Consider the following 16,761-nt stretch of genomic DNA (forward strand, 5'->3'; position numbering starts at 1 on the left):
AGAAAAACAAACGATCTGAATTGTCTTTATGTCTGACCGAATTAGATAAAGAAGAGGCATCGATCTATTGGGTTTCACAATTTGGTCCCTGAAGTAAAAAAAGTTCACAATTTAGTCCCTGAAGTAAAAAAGTTCGCAATTTGGCCCCCGAAGTAAAAAAGGTTCACGATAGAATAGAACGGGATAAGAAAAGGGTCGATCTGTTAGCTTTGTGTGGTTTGAGGTGGGAAGAAAAAGAGAAGTAAGAGATGAGTCATCCAAGTGGTGGCCGGGAGAGGAGTCATCCGATCTGCATTGGATCAAATTTGATCCATCCGACAACCAATGAATGACCATACCGGATTAGATTCATCCAATGTGTTGATTCAATCCAATTTTCCAACAATGATACAAACTGACTGATCACTTTAAATAAGTTTTAGAACCAACATAAACGAGATAAAAAGAATTCAAAAACCAACACAAAAAACAAATTCCGATTTAAGAAAATTGAAAACAAATTAATTGAATGGTAATTGGATAATAGTTGGATGGTTAATTGGATGTTGGATCATTCAGATCAATCGGTTTTGTTCGGTTCCAAACTGTCATCCAAGGACCGACGATTTAAATTGGATGTTGAAATTTTCAATTCAATCGAATTACAATTAGATATTCAATTATGATCGGTCGATTCTAATTAAATCGGTCGGTTTCCAATTTGATCGGTTGACTTTCTGCATATTCGTATAACTAGAATAAAAACAGGGACGAAAATTGCTAGTGAGTCAATAATTATAAGTAACAAAAGTGTAATTTACTCTAAAAATTATTATTATAAAATAAAGAGAATCCATTGATTCTATGCCACCACCATTGAATTTGACACCTTTATTTCACCATTGACGCCACACCAATTTCCCTACAAATCCTTCTTTTGTTTTTCTAAATATTTTCCGGCGACCGGAGAAGATCAAGTATTAACTACGGCGAGGTTGGGTAGACATGGGAGCTTCTCGGAAATTTCTCATTTAAGTCTTCTGGATTCGTGAGTCCTATTTCCGCTGCACTAAATCTCTGGTTGTTGTTGTTGTTGTTTTTTTTTTTTACTTTATTCGAATTTCATTGGGGTTTTCTACACTTGAAGTAGGATCTTGGGTTTGTATCAACTCAATGAATGTGCTTATGAATTGGGGGTTTGTGTTCATTAGTTCTACTGAATCTGATACTGTGTTTTAGATCGTAGTTTCATTGTCCCTTTTGGATTCAATTTGGACAATTTATAGATGTTTTCTGTTTTCTTATCGAGGAAGGGGATCGAATCGATTGTAACCCTGCGTTGCCATTGAAGAACAAACTCCATTATCGATTGAATTTGTTGTTGAAAACGTTCATGTAGATCAATTAATGCGTCTTGATCTATCAATCTTTGCTTTAAATTGGGCGATTATCCAATCAATTCATATTCTAATTTGGTTTCAGTTCTTGTTCATCTAAATGCAGTTAAACCAATAACGACAGAAGAATAATTGATTCTTTGCAATAATTAAATCACTTTTTGTGAAATATTATAATCAAATTTCTTGTGGGTATCATCTTGTTGACTTGACTTTATGAGAATGTTAGGATCATGGGACTCAAAGAATGATAATTTTCCTTCATTTGTGGATATGCCTGTTGACTTGACTTTGTTTGATTGCAGGTGGTTTGACTTTGAGTTGTTTGTGATTGAAGAGCAAGAGAAGTTCTTATGGTGTTTTTCCGATGAGCAGAACGGATGTTATTGGCGGTGGAAGGCGGAGGTTTTTTCTCTTCTTCAGCTTCAGGGTATAGCAAGGGTTTAACCCTTTTGCTTTTGGGCAAGAAAACTGAGGAGAAACCCATGAGAGTTACGCCGTGGAACCAGTACCAGTTGGTGGACCAAGAATCCGATCCTGACCTCCAGCTGGCTTCCCATAAGAACCATTTGGTCCGCGGGTGCGCATCATTTCTCTGTTTTGGTCGCACCGCCGCTGGACTAGAGACTCCATCCCCTTTGAAAGTAGGACCTGCCCACCACCAGAACCAGGAAGATGTTCTTAAAAGTTCTCCTGATTTGCAAAATGTTAAAGAAAATGATCGTACCTCGGATCTTGTTGACGATAATGACAATATCAATAGCATAAATGCTTCTTCTCTTAGAAGCAGCTTGAAGAGACCAACGACTGGTGTTTCGGTCTCTGATGCTTGTGATAAGGAGGATGAGGGTGAGCGTGTAGACCGAAATGATGCCAATGGTTTGGATCATACCGAAAGAAGAGTTCAATGGACGGATGTATCCGGGGGAGAGCTTTTTGTGATCCGGGAATTTGAAGCCAGGTATGAATTTGATGATTCTGTTTTAAAACTTGAAGTTTAGTACCATTTTTCTGCAAATTAGTGCCACAATGATATAAGAATTATCATGCTAGTCATGGTTAATCACATAATTGTTTTCCCGAAGGTTAAGAACTAAACTTACTTCTATACATTGAAAACTTGATAAACCAACCAAACTAAATGAACCCAGTATATCCCACATAAAGGTAGGATATAGAGAGGGTACGATACACGCCTAGATGTAAGGTAGGATGTATGCAGACATTACCTGTAGGAAGGGTATGATGTAGGCATACCTTACCTTTTGGTAGGATCCGGGGAGGGTAGGATGTATGCAGACCTTACCTCTAGAGAGGGTACTAGGTAGGATGTATGCAGACCTTACTTCTAGAGAGGGTACTAGGTATGTATGCAGACCTTATGTAAGGTGGGTTCTGTGAAGACTTCCGGCTTGCAATACAAAAACTAATAGGGAACAAGTGTGGTAAGTAGCATCGAAGGGTGCACTGCAATGAAACAAACTACTAATGCGGGAGGAACAATCAAATGAACCGAATAAGCGACCTATACTACATGATTCTTTCGTTATATCTACATATGGAACTTGTTGGGTCACTTGTTGCCTCCTTGAAGCATTGGGTAAAACCAAAACAAAGTGGCACAATATATCCTACTCGAAAGTCGGGTTTTGGGTGGGATGTATGCAAACTTGTCATCTGCCCCAAAGATCTTGTTGTGTCCATGTTAGATTTTTTGTTGGTTGCAAACGTTATGTTGATCTTAGGTTCCGAGCAGCGCTCTTGAGACCCTTTATTTAGATGTTGATTTCTTGGCACATTTTTGCAGCGAACACAGCGGGTCAGATGATGAATATGAAAACGGGAATGAAAGAAGTTGCTCGTGCAGGTTAATGTAGTTTGAGCTTCTAGTTTTGTCGGGATGAAAGTTTAAAGTCTGCATGAGATCGTAAGCAGCGAAAGTTTATGTGGTTTGGAGTCACTACCGGTGATCATTTCTGTCTGTTTGTCCGTCTGTCTGTTTGTCTATATTCCATTTCTTTGGGATTTCATTTTTGCTTTTGTTTGTTTTTCCTTTATTTTTCAGCATTCGTGTTGTTATAGGAAACTGCATTCATCATTTGTTTCGTCGTAATTAACACCTCTTAATTCGTTCTTTTTCATTTTTCGCTAGTTTTGTCGCTCGGTGTTAATCGAGATACCGAGGGTAGATTGTGTTCTTCTATTGCTGTTGGTGTGATGAAAAAGTGGCGGTAATTAACCACAAGGATGATGTCTGATTGGTTTGAGCTTGGACTCCAAAGGTCAAAAGTGTCTGAAGGTCCCAGGTTCGAATCCAATGAGGAATAAAAATATCCTTATGGCCACAATGATAGTTATTATAAGAAGCTCATTTTTTTGGGTTCCATTGATTTTTTGAACATCAATAATAATTATAGAATCAATAAAATAATATAAATAAAAAAACTAGGAAAATGTCACTTATAAACTTCATGGTAAGAATCAAGCTTCTTTACTTCTTATACAAGAATGTAAAGAGGATAAGGTTCTTATAAAAACTCTACACAATGCTAGTTCTATAAGTTGCTTCATTTTTCGCTAATAATAACCTTGCATTGGAGATGCTTTATTTACCTCTCTTTTCTTTCTAAAAAAACTCGAAAACACGAGACTTTTTTTGGCCTCCTGCTTTGCTTTGCTTTCGTTGCTGCTCAAAACTTATGTCTGACGACATGTTAAACTTGTGTATGCAATGGCCTAATATGCGATTTTCTGTAACGTGGTTTTTCATATTTCTTACCTTTTTAATGTCCTACTTATTAGTTTTTAATATATAACCTAATTTAAATTGTTTAATATTATTGACTTATTGAGAACATGCGTTTTTACATTCAAGTAAAATTAAGATGTTTTTGTTTGAACTCTTTCCTCTCTCTCTCTCTCTCTCTCTCTCTCTATATATATATATATATATATATATATATAGGGTTGAGTTTCGGTAAGAAGGGAAGTTATAATGAGAAGCGTAAAAAGAGATCTCCACCTTTGGATCAATCCTAATTGAATGTCAACATTAATGAAGTGCACTGAGATGCAACAAATCAATTCCCTTCTAAAGTGCAATTCATGGATGGGCATTAGATTAAAAATTTAAAAGTGACAAAAGATTTAAAGTGATAAAGGGTTCAGATCTCTTTTTACACTCCACACTATAACTTTTCTTCTCACAAGATTTTTCATATATATATATATATATATATATATATAATATTATATATGATACTAGTTGTGTACCCACGCAATGCGACGGGAGCCGTGAATTTTAATAATTTTGAAGTTTCATTGGTTTTATTAGAGAGATTTAACGATGATATAAGTTACACTTGGTCTTTACATATTAATATAATTTGAATAAATAAGAGTTATGGTTCCAATTACAGTCTATCGATGAAAAAAATTATATGACAGTTTAAAATCCAATATATTTAACATCAAACATATTTAAACGATTTCACAAATATGTTCGATTTACACCAAGAGCAAAGAATCAAGAGATTGAGAACGAGACCGAGAGTTCTAGAGCAATTGAATAAGAGATGAATGATAGAATTTTTAATAACTCATATTGAATATAAGTTTGAATCTCACCTTGGGGGATGAAGAGAAGACATAGAGGTATGAGAGGGTGAATATATGAGTGAAAGGTGTTAAAAATATCTTGGAAACATGATAAGAAAATGTAATAATGTGTATTGGTAACTTGTACTATATATTATTTTAATTGTAGATTAAGAGATGTTAAGATCGAATACATACAATAGTAGTACTTAATGTATTATGAGTTGTTTTTAAGACTCTATGCATAAATGTATAGTATTTTGTGAATTAAAAATTGTTTTTAAGACTTTTAATAAATTTGGTTTATAAGATAGTATAAATATAAATAATTATTGTAGCTAATGTCATTTACAACTTTGTTTCTTCGTAAAGTAAAAGAGAACTCGAAAAGTCGTTATTTTCTTCATTTTGAAATTAAGAACAAAAAAATGTATTTTTTACAAAATTTAAAAATTTCTTGCAATCTGATCATTCACTTCTTATCATGTACACCAACAACCTCCATGAATAACGATACCTTCAACCATGGATGCCTCCTCTGCATTATTCAGAATTTCGCATCTCAATCATCTTCCCTCCATCGTCAATCACACCCACAGATCTAATTCCTTCTCCATTAAACACTTAAGTTACAATCCCTTTAAAGTGGAGAGCAACAGAATCGAAGTTGGTTTTGACGAATCCGCTTACGAGGCCGAGAGGCTTCGTCTCGATGCTAAAGCAAGAGAATCCATGGCGGAAGAGTTAGACAGAAACGATAACGATCCAAAAGCCTGGAAATGGATCATCCGGAAGAGGATTTGGGATTTGATGGAGGCTCGAAACATTGCTCAGTTTCCACGACCTGTTCATCATCGGATCCCTAATTTCGTTTCTGCTTCCATTGCTGCTAACAAAGTAAGAAGGTTGAATCCTCCTCATATCACCTGAAATGCATTTGAAATTGATGGATTTCAGCATTTGGTTTAGGGTTTCATTCTAGAATTCGGTTGATTGTAATTATTTTAGGGGTTAAAATTGTGTTGTGTTGTACTGTATGGCAGTTGAGTATGCTGGAGGTGTTTCTAAAGGCTAAATGTGTGAAGGTCAATCCTGATACACCTCAAAAGCAAGTCAGATTCCTGACACTCAATGGTCAGCTTTATCCATCTGTTTCCTTACCTTACCTTCTTTAAATAGAAGCATTTTTAGCTCACTTTTGCACCAAGTCAAGCTCCATATATCCCTAAGAAAACCTAAACGGGAGTATATGGTGGCCTGTGTCGTTACTTCATGGTTGGGAAACTTTGTTGTTTTGTGTATCTAGGGGCAGTTTATTAAACGATTAGCCCGTAAGTGTTTATCAGGTAATTTTTCTTACCGGATGAACATGGCAAGGGTCAAAAATCTTACCCGGTAAGAGCAATGATAAAGACGGAGAGTCTTACTCGGTAAGCATACCATACCATTTCGATGTACTACAATCTTACCCGGTAAAATAAATTATACTGTTGACTCCTAACGATAAGCACTTACCGGATAAGCATTTAGGTAAAAACGGCGCCTAAATCTGTGACAACAGTTTGTGATGGTTGAGTTGCCAGCTTAAAGATTTTGTGTTCTAAAGGGCTTGGATTTGAATCCTACTTTTAGCAAATTTCCCATTTTTAGGCCTGTAATTTTGGGTTCTTGTAGCTTTCACATGTGGTTATGTATTAAAATGCACAATCTTTATAAGAATACTTCTCTTTGCGAAGGTGGGAAGCAGCTACTTACTCCCCAGCCTCGGTTAAGGACCGGATTTTTTTCTATACTTGAATCAAATTCATTAACCCCTAGTACCATGAATGAGGCATGCACTTCCGTTGGGGTTGCGAAATATGGAAGGCCCATTGGATTACATGAGAAGATCAAGGTGGACCTTATTGTCGTTGGCTCGGTTGCCGTTGATCCGAAAACTGGAGCTCGACTTGGCAAGGGTGAGGTATATATGTTCCAAAACAAATGGGAGTCAATGTAGTTCAAAGAAGTATTTGGATATTCGTTCAATAGTTCTTGTTGGATAGAGGTCACGTCTGCTTACAATTACATCATACCCCTAGACCTCACCTTCGGATGGAATATACTGGGCTAGTTTCGTTTTGAACAGTCCCTGTGTCCTATGAGAACCGCAGAACTTTCATTTCCGGTTCCAATAGAAGTCTTCTAATGCTTACTAATGGGGAAAATTATACAGCCTCATAGGGCAGAGGAAAGATCACCTTACATCCTACCCTCTCTGTATGACATTTATTGGGTTCGTCTGGTTTATTATTTATTTGAATACTCGTTGGTTGGTTAAATTTGATGGGTTGAAAGTGGATTGATGCAGGGATTTGCAGAACTTGAATACGGAATGCTGCGTTACATGGGAGCAATTGACGACTCAACACCAATCGTTACATCTGGTAAGAATTCTTTGGCTCGAATTATCATCATAAGTTTCAAAAGAAAATGTACCGTTGCTTCTTGTTTCTTCAGTGCACGATGAACAACTAGTAGACGATATCCCAGTTGAGAAGCTCCTAATCCATGATGTCCCTGTTGACATCATATGCACTCCGACCCGAGTTATTTTCACCAACACATCCATCCCGAAACCTCAAGGTTAGTTTCTTTAACATTTTCATTTCAAGGTTAGTCCCTGATGGGCCAATGACTGTTGGTGAATTTTTGTTAGGTATTTACTGGGAAAAACTGTCACCTGAGAAGCTGAGTCAGATCAAAATCCTTAGACAATTGAAAGCTAAAATTGAAAAAGAAAGTGGGGAGAAACTTCCCACTGGCCCTTCTGAGAAACTGCCTCCTACTGCTCAAAGAAAACAAAGGCAGCGATAGTTTCTTCATCTTCACATATGAATATGAATGATTGCAAGGATGTATGTATTACGTATGCATATATATAAGTTATCAACATTCAAATAGAGGATAGATCGATGCACATCCCACCTCCTAAACCCCACCTTTGGGAGTTCGTTCGGTTTAGTTTCATTTATAAGTCACCGTTTGTGTATATTGCTTGCATTTGCTTGTGATGCTTCTATAATCTGTTCTGTTCTTTCCTGTCCTGTCTAAATACCAAATGCACCCTTATATAACCTGACCCAGCTACACAAGTGAGTGTGATGTAGGCAAGGGAAACAATTGTGCAAGTTTTAGAGTGTTATCTGACATTAGTAGTTTAGTAATTTGTCAATCTTCCTCATTTTTGTCCACATGTTTTTGCTGGGACAAAAAAAAATGCATTTCTGTCGCACCAGGTTTTGTCTTGCTCCACTCTAACATATGACAAAGCAAAGTTTTGTACCGTCCTAAATACCAAACATACCCTTGGATCTCTTTTAAGAAGAAAAAGTAAACCAAAGGCATATCTTGGGGTTGTAGAGATGTAATGTAATACAAGCAGACAACATAAATTTTGGATTTTTCAACTTTTTACAGAAGGAAAAACAAAGTATTGTGGCCGCTACTAAATACACTGCTCCAACTAAACACACACGTATGAATTTCCAAAACGAATACAAGAATACAAACCTTTCATTACAAAAGAACCTGCAGAAAATATGGATTCATAGAAGACGCCACCGGCTTCAGCTTCTACATTATTCTGTTGAGCGGAACCCTTTCGTTTGCACGTGAAACCCTCTCTATAGGAGATATTGATTGCGGCATCGACATACCCACCGAAACAATAATCTCTGAAATAATAATGATATTTAAAATCTTTCCCAAATGTGAGAAGGGTGTGTGAGTTCATTTGCTGTATATAGGGGTGTAAATGATGCGAGTCGAGCTCGAGTATCACTACACTCGACTTGAACTCGAAACCCAATTTTCAAGCTCGAACTCGACTTGAAAACTCGCAAGTAGTAAAATCAAAGCTCGACTCAAACTCAATAACTATTTCTCAAGCTCGAAACAAGCTCGAGCTCGAACTCAAATCAAGCTCGAACCAAGCTCACCCATTGAAATTTATGAAATTTTAGGGTTTTTCTCTTATAAATTTTAAAACTAAAGGTGTTCTCTTAGTTTTTATAGAACTAAAAGGATCAACTTTAAACTTCATCATCAAACAGACAAAGTTAAAAATTTCATTCCCCTCCATCTTTTTTTATAACATATTTTCTCTATTTCTTTACAATCTCTCTTCCAATGTGAGACAATTTCACTAACTTTTTGTATAGTTTTTCTGTCTTTTTCTAATTGTGATTTTAATAAAAACAATTAATTAATTTTTATAATTAAAAAATGCATAATTTTGTTTAAATATAAGACATTTTTATTATTTATATTTTACAAATTTTATTATAAAAACTGATTATATTTTAAAACTAATTATATATAAAATAATCGAGTATCTCACGAGCTCTTCGAATCGAGTATTGAGTAGCTTGACTCGACTCGTTAATATGTCGAGTCGAGTTCGAGCCGAGCCTATTCGAGTCGAGCTTTGACCGAGTCGATCTCGAGTAGCTTGCGAGTTGTCTCGTACCATCTACATTCCTAACTGTATATTATACTTTAAAGTATGTAAATTTTAAGGAAGGTGAAGATCATACCAATGCCTTCTCGTATAGACAAATTTGGCCTTATGATCTCTTCAGAGTTGACCAGAAATACATCACCGATGTAGAGATGGTTTGTAGGGACATAAACACTACATAACTCTTCATCTCCATTTTCTCTCTGCAATTCAAACCGTATATTTCAAAATCAATTTTCTGCTTTTATGCCAATAAACGAAATCCAAACCAAACCCAACCCACTTAATCTCACTTGGAAGTTGGGTCTAGGAGAGGAGTGGCCGTCTCTGTGAAGACTTATTGCCAGCCAATATATTTTTAATAATACTCAGTATATTGTTGTATGTAGTAATCCGTTTCTTATCCCAATAACATAACATTCATTAATTTCCAAGTTAAAGTTAACAATACGAAACCACAAGGGTGGTGCTAGATTGGTTTGAGCTTAGGCTCCAAAGGTCAAAAGTACCTGGAGGTCCCAGGTTCAAATCTAAGGAGGAATAAAAATCTCCTTGTGGTCATGGAGGTTCAAACGTGGTGACTCCGGTTACCCGCAAAGCAGGTGGTCGCACTGAGATTAGTCGGCTCACATAGCAGGTTGGATATCAAAGCTAACCGGGAAAAAAAAAGTTAACGATACGACCCACAATCACATCTTTATTGTTTCACACACCATGCCATATACGAAACAAACTTTGTCAAATCCATGCAGAAAGTAAGGTTCAGAAGGCGTAGGGGTGTATGCAGACCAAACCTCCATCTCAAAAGGTGGAGAGATTGTTTCCAAGAAGATTGCAAGAAGGAGTAGGAATACTTAGGGCCCGTTTGGTTTGAAGGATTGTTTTTGAGGGATTTGGATTGGAATGGATTTGAAATCATTGGTGTGTTTGGTTTGTAGGATTTGAAATGGAATTGGATTTCATTATTTATAAATAATTTATAGAAAAATTTATAAATATTTATAAAAATAATTGAATTACATTTCTATTAATCGATTATTACAAAATAAATGTTTTTAACATTTTATAAAACTTATTGCATACAATCCTACAAAATCCCGTGAAATCCCGAGCACTCCCTAAGGATTTCAAAATCCTATATTTGAAGAATTTCGATTAAATCCAAGGATTTCAAATCCATTCCATCCCTTCAAACCAAACGGGACCTTATATTTTCTTAAATAGTTTTGAAAAAGATTGCAGGGTGATGAGAAGAAAAACAAACAAAACAGAAAACCTTATATTTTCCTATCTGACTCTTTCTATCCCACCATCTACCCTCTCTCAACTACAGAAAACCTAGATTTTTCCTACCATTAAAACGTACTATGCTAATCCGCTGTCTCCCAGATTCCTATCCAACTCATGTCTTCTAAAAGTACTAACACGGCCACACGAAAGTGTTAAAAAAGACCTAATGCCATTGCAACCGAGTTCTAAGCCATTATAACATAGTCCACTCGGACAACTTCTCTATGAACTTGGCTATATTCATATGGAACTCATTTATTTAGTACATTTTCATCGTCTTTTCCTTCTGAGCATCTGCTAGACAATTTTTAGCCACACAACTGTACCTTAAAACCTTTTCTCATAGCCGAAAACAAGTTTCCTTTATAATTTGATTCATAATGGTATTCTAAGAAAAGGTCAAACCATAAAAGGTGACAGAAAAGAGTCAAACTTACTCCCATTCACAACAAAAGAAGACTATATTTGACATTTTACAGTCAAATGACTAACTTTTCATGTTAGAACTGATTTAAGTTTTTGCTTTTAACTGAATATTTTTCCAACTAATTTTTCTTATGAACCTATAATGTTTGTCAGTTTTAAAATTGTAAACACTAAAGATGATGTACCTGAAGAACAACTGATGACGTAATGAAACCAAAAGCATATTCCCCCAGACGAGGATGGCGGATGATGGCAACCTCCTTAAACGCAGTGGTGTTCTGATCTGTCACGAAAGAAAGGGTTTTTACTTCTAGTTCCAATAACAATGATATTTGATTAAGAACTTAATCAAGTAGCAATAAAATATATAAACTCCATGATGTAAAACTTGATAAATAGCATAGAAAAATAAAGAACTTGGAACCCATAAAAGTAGCTTCTTAAGCCAATACCACTCAATCAAAACAAAGGCACAAGGCCAGTAGAAGAATGGGTCCTTTGGTTAAATGATCTTCTGACAGGTATAAGAATGTCACTGCTTAAAAAAAGAATATCCCTTCCATACAAAAGAATGCTTAGAAACCTGTCAGAAGGTCGTGGATTTTAAAAGCACTTGGCAGGAGGTCATTGTCTACATAACCCTGGAAGAATGCTTGCTAAAATGGCATGTCTAGGCCCCAGGTATCTTATAAGATGTATAATAAGCATGCATAATGCTGCTGATGACAGAAAATTGGTAACAACTAAGGATGTTCATACATTCATATATCCTCTAATTAGTTAAGCATTGAATTGAATAACTACATATCTTTGTAAGTAATTCCAGTTGCTAATTTTTTTTAAACAAACTCAACGGCTGAGAATGGTTTAACTGACCAAAACTATAACTTTGAGTTTAGTTCAAAATTGTTCTGCCAGACACAAAGAAATCTCATTATTGTTAATATTTATAATTAAAACAAGAAATATTTTTGTTAATTTTTTTTACGCAAGTCCATTTTCTACCGATTTATGGATATTGCATCTTCAATGATCCTTAGAGCACACATCATGGTGAAACAGAAGGATCATAAATGATCAAAATTGTTCTCCTTCCAAAACTCCAGCAATATCTGATATGGGCCAATCAAATCGAAACCTAGTTTGATCAGCTCGATCTATCCATTATTGAGAAGCTTAAGATAGTGATTGCTATGGTGATGAGTTGGTAATGAAATTTGGACCACACTGTTAGATAAGCACATAATACTTTGAGAATCATTTGTCATTTGACACGGTCTTCCGCTCAAATTACCAAATTCTTCTTGATAATGTTGAGATTCGAATTACAAGATCTTAAGTTGATACTTCGATCAGTTGTATGCTCGATTTTTTTGCCTTATGTTGCAATTTCTAAAATTTGAAAGAAAACAACTTCATAAAGTTGATTAATAGGGATTGTTTTAGTTTCTTAAATCTTTGTTTCTGATAAAGGAAATGGAATCCCTTGCAAAGAAGTTCCTTAAATCTTTGCCATTTATTTTATATATGAAATGAGTTTGATCAACAAGTAAAAACAATCATATTTAACAATTTGCCTCTAAAATCCTAATCCAAATTAGAACAGCAGAAAGTTTCTGATATTAATCATTTATATAACCTCTACCAATCCTGGTTATGAAAAACTGCAAATGAATGTGGCATAGATTACCTGGAGAAATAGCAGCGCTAATCTGTTTCGATGCAGAGTATATGTGTTTTACAAAGGGCATTCGCTTTATAAACCACTCCCCTACCCAGAAGACAGTAGCACCCATCCATGATGAAGCAAAAATGCCAACAAAGAATATGAAGATTAATGACGTAAGGAATCCAAGACCTGCACAATTGTAAAAGAAAGAAGTTAAAAGAAGTCAAAACATTAGACATAAATGAAAATAGGTAATACCTAACTTGTCTAATTACCAAACTAAAGCTTTATCCAATTAATTGAACATCAGGACCAGAAGAAGGCACATGTGAATGACAGATCATAAAAAGCAAGTTTCAAATGCAGTAAACTTTATCCGATTAATGTAACCTAATTCTATCTCATAAATTACTGCTAAAGTTGGAGGATGATATCAATTATTCCCAAATTGACAAGCAAGACTAAGATGACTTTTTAAACAAAAAATATGACGAAAATCTAAAACAAACTGCAAAAAGAAACTATGAGCAAGTCACCACAGTAGAATGGCTCCTGCTCTTGACTTGCCTAAAATATAATCTCCATGTAGAATTCCAAACGTTTATAAAGCCACCTATGCCATCTCAAAGCAAAAAAAATTCTATTGATGCGTCATCACCCAGATTATGTTCATTACCATTAAGCCATGGTAAATTTTGTATAGGCCTCTAGGATTAGCATCTACAATGATCTTGAGAGGCAAAAGTTCTTTTATAGTCAGATTAATTCCTAAATCTGATTAATGAATAAAAGATCGCTTACATAGGTGATGGGAGCAGCAAGATGGGAGGAAGGGTGAGAATTTGTAGCTACCATAGACGGAAGGAAGGCTTCTGAAGAGATAGACGGTGGAAGTAGGATCAGGGAGCTAGAAATAAGATCTTCCGAGTCCTAGGGTAGACTAGGGTGTGTATTTATTCCTACCTTGGTTATGCTTTCTTGTACCTGCTTTTGTCTGTATGTTTTGTTTGTTGTTTGCTGTTTGTCAGTCTGTTTTGGTTGTTGTTACTTAGTTCCAACTTTTTTCCAATTTTTAGCACTGCCATTCGTATTTTAAAGTTCTTCTTATGTTCTTTCTCCGCATATTTTTTAGCATGTTGTACCCTATGTCTTCGCACACTTTGCACAACCCGTGGGTCTTCACGGAAAAAGCCGCTCTACGCTTCAAGGTAGGGGTCACGTAGGTGCGCATCCCAACCTCCCCAGGTCCCCCCCAACCCCACCTCCGTTTTTGGCTTCTATAATATAAACCCCTCCTAGGTTGTGACAACTTTCTACTCCTCAGTTGTCTTGTCGTACAAAAAATAAAACTGCTTCGAGCATCCGGCTTCACCACTGCTGCCTGCTCTCTCCTTCTTCAGCACTTCCCAGTCCAAAACAGAAAATGACCCCAGTAAAATATACACGAAAGCATAAAGAACTAAGACCTTTGGGTTACTTTCTCTATCACTTTCCGCAAATCCGTAAAAGAGTTGTTTTATTGCCAGGAAGAACTTCAATCCACGGATAAGAACTTCGTTCTGGCTTGCTTAATGCAGCAAAAAAGAAAGCCCATAAAATCCAGTAAATACCTTGGGGAGGTGAACACTTGCCTAAGAGTGGATAAAGTGTTATGCCTAGCTCGACTTCAAGGGCTTACCAACAGACCTGCTACCTTCCCCCTTCTATAGTCTAGGGACTTGTGGATTTGTTTGGTTTGGTTTTGGGTGATCAGAGCAGCACTAGAAAGTGAACTAACTGTGATTATCAATAGAATCTTATACTTTATTTTAAGAATGAATCAAGATTGAATAAGAAAATCTTCTATTTGAAAACTAATAGTAGTAGTTTCTTTATCAGTATACAACAAGCTCTATAATCATGTAGCAAAACAATCTTAGATAGAATTGAAGTATTTGAAATTCGATGGGTCACATTCTTCACCAATATGAACCAAACTTCATAAGGTGCTTCAGTTGGAGAAACTACAAACTAACAACATGACATAGATAACTCACCAAATATTTCGACACCAAGTCTTTCATAGATAGGACTGAAGAAACCATCAAAAAACTGTACAATCCACCATGTGATAAAGAATGTAACGGCCACAGGAAAGAGAACAACACTATAAATATTCCAAATTAAATAGAAGTCAGAGGACACATAATAGTAACAACAGAATTAACAATAATAATAATACAGATAAGGGTTGAAACATACCATCCAGTCATGAATTTCTTTGAAACCCAACTTTGCAGAACAGCATAACAAGCCTGGCCAACTATAAAGTCAATAGCATATCATAACCATACAATAGCACTTATATCACCCACATATATAGATTCATCTAAGCTTTGATTCAAGTAAAATCATGATTCTACACCTTTGCTACAATTTACAATCAGGATAGCAACCCACCAGAAGTTCAGAACCAACTAGCCAATGGTTATTATTTGCATTTAGACTTCAAGAGCTCATAAGCCCTAGTGGAATAGCAGCTCATAAGCAAGTAAATGGGCTATATTCAAGAGATGGGTCAACTCTCTGTGATACCGCCTATCTTCACGAGATAGGCAAACTCTCCATGATGCTTACTTAACTAATTATATGTCTGATACTCTGATCAAATAAGCATGGCATTCTCTCTTCCCAACCACCCTACTTATACATTAATTATAGAAATACCAAAATTGACCTCCCTCACTTGATTCTAAACTTGCACTGATAATAAACAATTACCAGCTTAGGCCTAACACTTGCCTCTTGTCCATATATGTCACACAAATAGTCAAATATCTTGCCTCCTAAATTCCCATTTGGGTTTGGGTTTTCCTGTATTCTTGGTCAAAGACGCACCTCATAATACCCCTTGGGATCACCCCTCAATCCCCCCCAAAAGAAAACTAGATTTTGGAGTACATCAAGGGGGACACTCCTACAACATAGGGTTCATAGGCTTATTACTTCTACATTGCAGGTCTATCTCTAAGCTTTTTCATAAAAAAAACTCGTTTCTATATGAAGGCTACGTAACAAGGGTCCTTCCAAATTGGGGGGTTCTGGAGGATGCAACTTCGACCGTATCCCTACAATTATTAACCACGAATTCAGCAGGTAATGTGAGGGGAAATATTACTCTCCAGTAAAAACAATGTCATAAATAAAAAAGAATCTTAAAAAACTTAATCGAAGTGCTTCGGTTCATGATCCACACATCCCACACTGCCATCCCGAATTTTTTAATTTATGTACATCTTTTTGAAATATACATCAAACCTTGGTTTTAAAAAGCGCGATGCGGTCCGATGCGTTAAGGGTCCCGGAAGCCGATGCGTGATGCGTGATGCTGTTGCGCTCGCATCACGCACGTGATGCGCCCGGTRTTCAAAAAATATTTATAAATTAATTCTACATATCAATTTCTACCTTAAAAATACTTACCTATCAAAATACTTCATTTATAACATAAAGTAGTTAAAAAAGTGGCATTAGAATCTTAAAAAGTTCGTGAATCAGAATAACAGAAGGACATAACATACAAACTACTACCATGAAGAACACAATTACACAAGTAAATGTCTAATAGTCTTAATCCCTAAACTAAATGACCAACCAAGTGACCAACTAATACTCCCCAAATAGACTACTGCTGCTGCTGGACCGCTGGTATTGACTATCGAGTATCGACTACTGCTGTCGGCTTCTAAGTTCTATCGATTAGGTCGCTTCGCTACTCGCTACTCGCTAACAGTCAGTCACTCACGTTCTATCGCTAACAGTCAGTCACTCACGTTCTATCGCTAACAGTCACTCAGGTTCTATTTTACATAACTAAGAAGCCCAACTAAAAAAAGCCCAACTAAAAAGCCCAAGTAAACACT

General features: G+C 36.2%; 3 protein-coding genes across 3 annotated transcripts in view; 2 read left to right on the forward strand and 1 right to left on the reverse strand.

Annotated features, from left to right (window-relative positions):
* Positions 1 to 848: 848 nt before the first annotated feature.
* LOC112511305 lies at positions 849 to 3,517 on the forward strand. The gene is made up of 3 exons (XM_025116882.1): positions 849 to 1,027; positions 1,682 to 2,337; positions 3,184 to 3,517. The coding sequence occupies exons 2-3, from the start codon at positions 1,757 to 1,759 to the stop codon at positions 3,251 to 3,253; spliced, it is 651 nt and encodes a 216-aa protein (XP_024972650.1). The 5' UTR covers positions 849 to 1,027; positions 1,682 to 1,756; the 3' UTR covers positions 3,254 to 3,517.
* A 1,907-nt stretch (positions 3,518 to 5,424) lies between these two features.
* LOC112511135 (5-formyltetrahydrofolate cyclo-ligase-like protein COG0212) lies at positions 5,425 to 8,037 on the forward strand. The gene is made up of 6 exons (XM_025116597.1): positions 5,425 to 5,870; positions 6,017 to 6,107; positions 6,710 to 6,936; positions 7,324 to 7,399; positions 7,473 to 7,598; positions 7,672 to 8,037. Exons 1-6 carry the CDS (start codon positions 5,499 to 5,501, stop codon positions 7,827 to 7,829), a joined length of 1,050 nt encoding a protein of 349 aa, XP_024972365.1. The 5' UTR covers positions 5,425 to 5,498; the 3' UTR covers positions 7,830 to 8,037.
* A 309-nt stretch (positions 8,038 to 8,346) lies between these two features.
* The window catches only part of LOC112511195 (protein LIKE COV 2), a 10,619-nt gene continuing 2,204 nt past the window's right edge, over positions 8,347 to 16,761 (reverse strand). The window contains exons 2-7 of the mRNA XM_025116714.1: positions 15,101 to 15,153; positions 14,896 to 15,005; positions 12,881 to 13,048; positions 11,376 to 11,473; positions 9,551 to 9,677; positions 8,347 to 8,689 (exon numbers count right to left, since the gene is read on the reverse strand). Of these exons, the coding sequence (XP_024972482.1) occupies positions 8,589 to 8,689; positions 9,551 to 9,677; positions 11,376 to 11,473; positions 12,881 to 13,048; positions 14,896 to 15,005; positions 15,101 to 15,153 (657 nt within the window). The 3' untranslated portion in view covers positions 8,347 to 8,588. The remainder of the gene's footprint in view (positions 8,690 to 9,550; positions 9,678 to 11,375; positions 11,474 to 12,880; positions 13,049 to 14,895; positions 15,006 to 15,100; positions 15,154 to 16,761) is intronic.

Source organism: Cynara cardunculus, assembly GCF_001531365.2.
Source record: "Cynara cardunculus var. scolymus isolate 2C chromosome LG 4, CcrdV1, whole genome shotgun sequence".
Lineage (NCBI taxonomy): Eukaryota > Viridiplantae > Streptophyta > Magnoliopsida > Asterales > Asteraceae > Cynara > Cynara cardunculus.